Here is a 7,500-nt window from a genome sequence, read left to right as displayed (position 1 = left end):
GATAAGTAGTAAGTTGGTTGGATACAGCACGTTCAAGTGTTTTAGAAAGGAAGGAGAGAAGAGAGACAGGACGGTAGTTGCCTATGACAGTAGGGTTCAGGGTTGTTTTTTTATGAGCGGCGTGACTCTGGCTTGTTTTAGGGAGGTGGGGACCACCCCCGAGTTGAGTGAGGAGTTGATGGTTGCAGTTAGGAATGGAGGATGTCTGGTGCTATGGTCTGGAGGAGTGGGGAGGGTAGCTGTCCAGCTGCAAGTAGTCGGACGGTTTGACGTTACCAGTGTCAGGGTCTCTGCTTCTGTAATGGGAGAGAAAGATGATAGAGTGAAGGATGAGGTTCTCGATTCAGCATTTGGAATGGAGAGAGAGAGAGAGAGAGAGAGAGAGAGAGAGAGAGAGAGAGAGCTGTAACAGACTTGAGAGAGAGAGAGAGAGAGAGAGAGAGAGAGAGAGAGAGAGAGAGAGAGCTGTAACAGACTGAGAGAGAGAGAGAGAGAGAGAGAGAGAGAGAGAGAGAGAGAGAGAGAGAGAGAGAGAGAGAGAGAGAGAGAGAGCTGAGAGAGAGAGAGAGAGCCATAACAGACTGAGCTGAGAGAGAGAGAGAGAGAGAGAGAGAGAGAGAGAGAGAGAGATTTTTTTTTTTGATTTTAGAGAAACATTTATTTACATATTTCTCATTACAATGTACAATGTGTATGTCAATACAATTAAAACAACTAACTACACATTATATCGGGCAACATATGTCCCCATCACACTTAAAACCACATGAGATCTCACAATAAAAAAAATGCTAAAATACACCTGTCCGTCTGCAACACAACAAAAAACCATTGAAGCTCCACCCAAACAAAAAAAATATCCATACTTCCATTCAACACATAATATGTCATCAAGAACAACATATGAGCAACCCAAAAGGGTCCCGTCAGTCCATTTGTGTCAGTTTTTATATCCAGCTCATGAAAAAAAAGATCCCCTTCATCAGGACCTTCCGTTCCACCGAAATAATCCTGCAACAGGTATTGTTCCCCGACGCTCCGCGCTTCAGTCCAATCGTCCAGACAGACCCTGTTGTGACAGGCCGTCCTCAGCCCCAATAAAGAAGCCACTTCCTCTGACCCGGCTACATTCACAACATCTTTCAGTGTCATTGTCCCAACTGCTTGCAGACACTGTCCAAGCCCAGGTCTACTCCCTTCCTGAATGTCCAGCCGGGCTCCACACATCAGAAGCTCCATTATCATGATAACATTATATTATCCAGTTTTTTGAGCTTCTGCACAATCTTTCTCAGTCTAAAAACTTCCTGGGAAGTGTACCCCCATTGTTCTTCGACCTCATTTGAGTCCTTGCTGAAAAAATAAACATCTCCAAATCTTCAAAAAAAATCTTCCACTTTGACACTTCTCAAATATTTTGTTGTGTGCAGGAACTTCTGTATCTGCCTGACTGCATAATTTTTTTTCCGTTGTGAATCAGACACTTGAGAAGCATTTGGGAACTCATCTTCCTCAACACTTGAGATGTCATCCCCCCATTGTTTTTCAATCTCACCCCATTGTTTTTCAACTTCATCCTCGTCCATACTGGACTGAGAGGAACCTGTGTCTTCTATGACCAAACTTGTCACTCTTTTCTTATCCTGAGAGCCCACCCCTCATCACTTCCCACCACGCCATCCACTGTCTGACTGTGTACATTGTCCACCACATTCAAATGTTCCCCTATTACTTCACTTGTCAAATCTTTTTGATTCCTTTTTTTACCCTGACGCAGTGTTGGGCTTGGGGGGTCAAAAAAACCTCTGCTCTCCTCTGTTACCTCACCACTTGTTGAAGGGGGGGCAGCATCTCTGATTCCCACCTCCTTACCTACACAACCACTGGTTGAGGGGGGAAAACGTCTCCCACCCCTCCCTTCTCTGTACCTGCACCACCCGCACCACCCCTGTTACCCCACAGTCGCCACTAGTTGAGGGGGGGGCAGCTTCCCTCACTCCTCCCTCCTCTGTACCAAGGCTCTGCTTCGTACCTGCTACACCGGTTCTGTGGCCCTGCAGCTGGATACTATCTGCTGCGCTTCTGTCGGTCTGCAAAAGGACTCTATTTACATTGCTGGCGGTCTGCAGCGGGACTCTGTTGTCGTCACTGCTCTCTGCTGCGCGCTGCAACACTCCTCCCTCCTCTGTACCACTACCTGCGCTGATCTCAGCCCCGCGCTCCTCTTGGGGCTGAGGCAGAGGTCGCCTTGCCCCTCTCCCCGCACAATCGCGGGAGATATGACCCAGTTCCCCGCACTTGAAACAATTCCCCGAATTACCAGAACTCACAAAAACCACATAATCAAACTCATCAACCTTTATCTTAAAAACCAACTCAAGCTCCTCTCCGCTGTTGTTTAGAATCATTAAAACCTGTCGCCTGTGTGAGACAACATGCTTTAAAAGCGGAGATTTACATCCCGACGACATTTTCCTTATAGGGGAAATTATCTTCCCATGTCGTGCTAGTTGACTTCTCAATAGTTCATCACTGATGAACGGCGGAATGTTGGAAATAAAGACATTTCTGCCTGGGTGGAGAGCGGCTCTACAGAAAGAAAAGCCCCGTCAACACTTATCCCCGATTGAACCAGTGTGTGCACCTTGTCCACCGAGTCAACAAAGATCACTACTCCTTGATTCATTTTCGCAGCTGATTTAATGCTTTTATGTCCAACAATACTTCCAACTGCCAAACTGCAGTCCTCTACTGATACATTAGGAACAGATATCTTAATACCATGCTTTCTACCAATTTTGGAAAAGTCCATAATGGCGTCTGACGTCATCCAGCAGCACAGCCTGGCCGATGCGGCCAAACAAACAAAACACTCCCACTTAACCCATACACACCAAAACACACAGCAAACCACACTACACTTATAATACAATATCCCATAAACAAATTAACAAAATAGACAGATAAAGATAGAAAAAAACTCACTACACCTCCAACCTCCAGCCTCTCCAATCTCTCCAATCTCATTCCCAGCATGCACTGAGAGAGAGAGAGAGAGAGAGAGAGAGAGAGAGGGAGAGCGTAACAGACTGAGCTGAGAGAGAGAGAGAGCTGAGAGAGAGAGAGAGAGAGAGAGAGAGAGGGAGAGAGAGAAGAGGGAGAGCCGTAACAGACTGAGCTGAGAGAGAGGGAGAGCTGAGAGAGAGAGAGAGAGAGAGAGAGAGAGAGAGAGAGAGAGAGAGAGAGAGAGAGAGCTGAGAGAGAGAGAGAGGGAGAGAGAGAGAGAGAGAGAGAGAGGGAGAGAGAGAGAGAGGGAGAGAGAGAGAGAGAGAGAGAGAGAGAGAGAGAGAGAGAGCCATAACAGACTGAGCTGCGTCACAAACCTCTGAGCCTCTCTCTTCTCTGTCTCCACCAGGTTATGTGACGATGGGAGCTGTGCCTCCAGGCCACTGGTCCCAGCAGGCGTTTGCTGGCCAGACCCCCCTGACGTTTGGGGTCCAGTCCCCTCTGGTGCCAGGTGGCCAGCCTCTCATCTGGGGTCAGGCCAACCTCTTCCCTGCCACGCAGCAGCAGTGGGCAGCCATGACAGCCGGAGCCTTCCCCCCCACAGCCTACCTCCCTGGCCAGCCCGTGGGCACCCTGCCTGCTGCCATGTTCCAGACCCTCGGCCCCGTCACGACTGTCTCTCCGGCCGGCGAGAGCCAATCGGGTGCCGGAGCCAGCGCCTCGGCTCCCTCCCCCTCCTCGGCGTCGAGTCCGCAGCGCGGGGAGCGAGCCAAGAACAAGGAGATGTTCAAGGTAAGAAATTAATTAGGAGAATGTTGCTGACGGCAGGGTTATTCTTTGTACCAGGAACACTTATCACAACCGCATCCACTTTAGAGAACATCAGGTTGACAAGGTACTGATGATTTTGGTACACCTATAGAGTGCAAATCTCTTTTCTAGTAGCCTACACGTTAGGCGGGGCTTAAAGATCCAGTACAATGATGTCAGTCATAAATTGCTTATTGTGGCATGTTAATCTCATGAACATCATTTCTTCAGGTTCAAATGTATCATTTCATTCATTATAACTGCTTTAGTGCGCCCTCTCTGAGCACAGCCAACTATATGTTGAGGTGGTGTGGCGCGGCGTGGCACGTCAAGTTAGTATCCTAGTACATGAAGCTTTTCAAATGTAAACAAATGCTGGCTGTTTTGATTGAAGCTAATCATTTCCCCTCCACCAGGATTTCCAGCTGGCGAAGCCCCCGGCCATGCCAGCGCGGAAGGGCGGGCAGCCCAACTTATCAGGCACCTCAGACGCATTCACTAGCTACTTCAGCCGCGTGGGCACGGCCCAGGACACCGACGACTGTGACGACTTTGATATTTCCCAGATGAATCTGACGCCGGTCGCCTCCACAACGCCCTCCACTAACTTGCGTAAGGAAGGGTGGACACACACACGCACGCATGCACGCATGCACGCACGCACACACACACACACACACACACACACACACACACACACACACACACACACACACACACACACACACACACACACACACACACACATATTGTCAGAGTTCAGAGAGTTCAGAAGTGCGGATACTACGCATACATTTTGACTTATAGATTCATTTGATCCTTCATTTAAACTTGAATAATATGTTAAAATAAGTAGTTAAAACACAGATTAGAAAATGGATCAGTAAAACAGTTACACATCAATGAAATTATACAATAAAACAAAAGTTCAGACTATACTCAAGGGACCTTAACACATTCTGCGCCATTCACATATATACGTGTTTGCTCGCCAACCGTTGAACGCCAATCACGTATATATATATATATATCAATTTTAATATTCTATTCTGTCTCACGGTCCTCTATGTTACCGTTGAAAGCCATACTGAGACCCTGAGAGTGCAATACCGGCCAGATCCTGCTAGGTGGCAGTATCGCCTACCCTTTGAAACCCTGTTCCAGACTGTGTGTCACATCTAATGTCGTCCCGGCGGAGAATTTAGACCAAGCCAAGTGAATCGCTTCATGTGAGCACTTTGAAACGCGTCCAGGACACTCGATGCATGTGTTGTGCCAGATTATGTCGGGGAACCGATGGACATCAATACTGGAAATCGCGATCAGACAATAGAAATATTCTTTTTCATATTCATATTCACTCTGTCTGGAGGAGGGATATACCAGACCTGGAAAATGACTTTGATTGGCAAGGAGCCTGGGCAAATGTCCGACTTACATCAAGGAACCCGGATCATCAACAAATCAATCTTAACTATATTCACAGGACATACTTGACTCCTATAAGACTGTGCCGAATGGGGCTCAAACAAGATTCCAAATGCACCCAATGTACAAATGGGGACGAAGGGACATTTATGCACATGTATTGGGACTGCTCACCAGTTAAGGCATTCTGGAAAGATGTGACCCAACAAATATCAAAACTCGTATCTTGGAATATACCTGTACACCCCTCGGTATTGCTGTTGAATGATGTTTTTGAGTTTGCAGTGAATCCACAGCTAAAGAGATTGGTTTTATCGGGTATCACAGTAGCCAAAAAGCTGATCGCATCACGCTGGTTTCAACCGGAAAAAATGTGCCGTAAAGTTTGGTTTCTTACATATCTCGATGTAATTTACCATGAAATATCTACAGCAAGAATTCTGGGTCTCAATGAATCCAAAATGTCAATGTGGTTAGAAGTGGTGGAGAGAATAAAAGCTAGCTTATAATGGTAGTGTCTGGTTAGGTGCGAGGGATAGTGGAGGTACTTCTCAAGGTGGGGTCCGGGAGGGGGGGGTTCGAGCTGAGCATATGTGTGTAGGGTTTTTTTTTAGATAACAGGTATTATGGGTATATCTTATATAAAACAACTAACCAAAAGGTGATCTCATTGGATGTGCCCTGACAATTAATGCTTGTATATCGTGTGTTGTCATGTTTGTTTATATGTTTGTTTAAAAAAGAATAAAAAAATAAAATACAAAAAAAAAAAAATATTCTTTTTGGAATAACCCCGATCAAAGGTAAGGACTATATGACATCAATCCTACTTTGATCCAACAAGGATTTCACATCGATCCAGCCGATCAACGTATGTAATATAAAAAAGAAATACTGTTGCTGACGTTCAGAGCATCAAAAAACGACCCCCCCCCCTTTGATGCATTCATGATGAAACATAATATCTATTATATACCTTTGATTTGGAAATAGTAACTTGTCCAGGCGAGCAATGCGAACGCCTTTAGCAACATTCACATATCGCTCCATAACGCAGTTTCCAGGAATTAGCCAGGATCACTCTAAAACTATACAATATTCACCATGGGATAACACGCGAACGTAAACATGAAAAATGTTATTCTTTTTTACATGTTGGACGAGGGATAGTTACTGTCAAATGAGCCATAGTATTGTCTCCATAGCTATAATATAGATATAGCCCTGCAAACACTGCGACGCACAGTGACATTTTATTCCCATTCGCCCTCAATGATACTGCAGTAGAGCGATGGCGCCCCTAAGAGGAGTATTGCATGTCGCCGATTTCAAGGAGGCGGGTAAATCTGCAGAGTCGATCGGGGATCTTGATCCGTTTATTAATATGGAATAAAACAATAACAACTTGCCACGAGTTAACTGGCTCTGGTCCTCAACGCATGGCACCGAAACCCGAGTTAACTCGTGGTTGGGCGGCAAAGTGTTAACAGGCACCCAAAAAAGTGTCCAAAAAGAAAAGCTCTCCAAAATCCATTTCCTCATCCACGGCCATTAATTCTGAAGTGTGCTTCACTTCTCGTTTTCGCTCATCAACTTTCACCTACTTCCTGTATTTGCACCCCCCCCAGGTGGCGTGAACACTTAAGGCAACTAACATGTGCTTCCGCATTGCTCTGATTGGCCAACTGACCCCACGTGACGCTACGGCTCGTTTCCCCCCTACGCCGGTTACGCGTGCATGCGCATTTTCGTTTTGACGGCACTCAAACGCCAAGCGAGGCTGCTCGCGGAAATAGGTTGCTTGCGGAAATGTAATGTTATGTTCGAATCCGTAGAATACATATTTATCAAAACAACATATTTATCAAAACAACTACCAGATTCACTCATAACGTTATTTCGCGTGACAACACAGCCCAGCTGTCAGAAACTGTACATTGTAACGTTATATAACGCAACGTTATATAATGTTATTTCGCGTTTTATTCATAACGTTATTTCGCGCGACAACACAGCCCAGCTGTCAGAAACTGTACATTGAGGGGGTTTGAATCACTGTACATTGAGGGGGTGCGAATCACTGTTTATACTCCCCACAACTGTACATTGTAACGTTATATAACGCAACGTTATATGCTGTTATTTCGCGTTTTGTTCATAACGTTATTTCGCGTGACAACACAGCACAGCTGTCAGAAACTGCACATTGAGGGGGTTTGAATCACTGTACATTGAGGGGGTGCGAATCACTGTTTA

At 45.9% G+C, this 7,500-nt stretch overlaps 1 protein-coding gene across 1 annotated transcript in view; it reads left to right on the top strand.

Annotated features, from left to right (window-relative positions):
- dab1a (DAB adaptor protein 1a) overlaps positions 1 to 7,500 on the top strand; it is a gene marked incomplete at both ends in the record, with an annotated part of 74,840 nt that overhangs the window by 62,868 nt on the left and 4,472 nt on the right. Inside the window, 2 exon segments of the mRNA XM_084339311.1 lie at positions 3,416 to 3,798; positions 4,233 to 4,428. Coding sequence (XP_084195437.1) covers positions 3,416 to 3,798; positions 4,233 to 4,428 — 579 coding nt within the window.

Source organism: Notolepis coatsorum (assembly GCF_963971535.1).
Source record: "Notolepis coatsorum genome assembly, contig: SCAFFOLD_393, whole genome shotgun sequence".
Taxonomy (NCBI): Eukaryota; Metazoa; Chordata; class Actinopteri; order Aulopiformes; family Paralepididae; genus Notolepis; species Notolepis coatsorum.
This window is presented reverse-complemented; position numbering and strand designations above follow the sequence as displayed.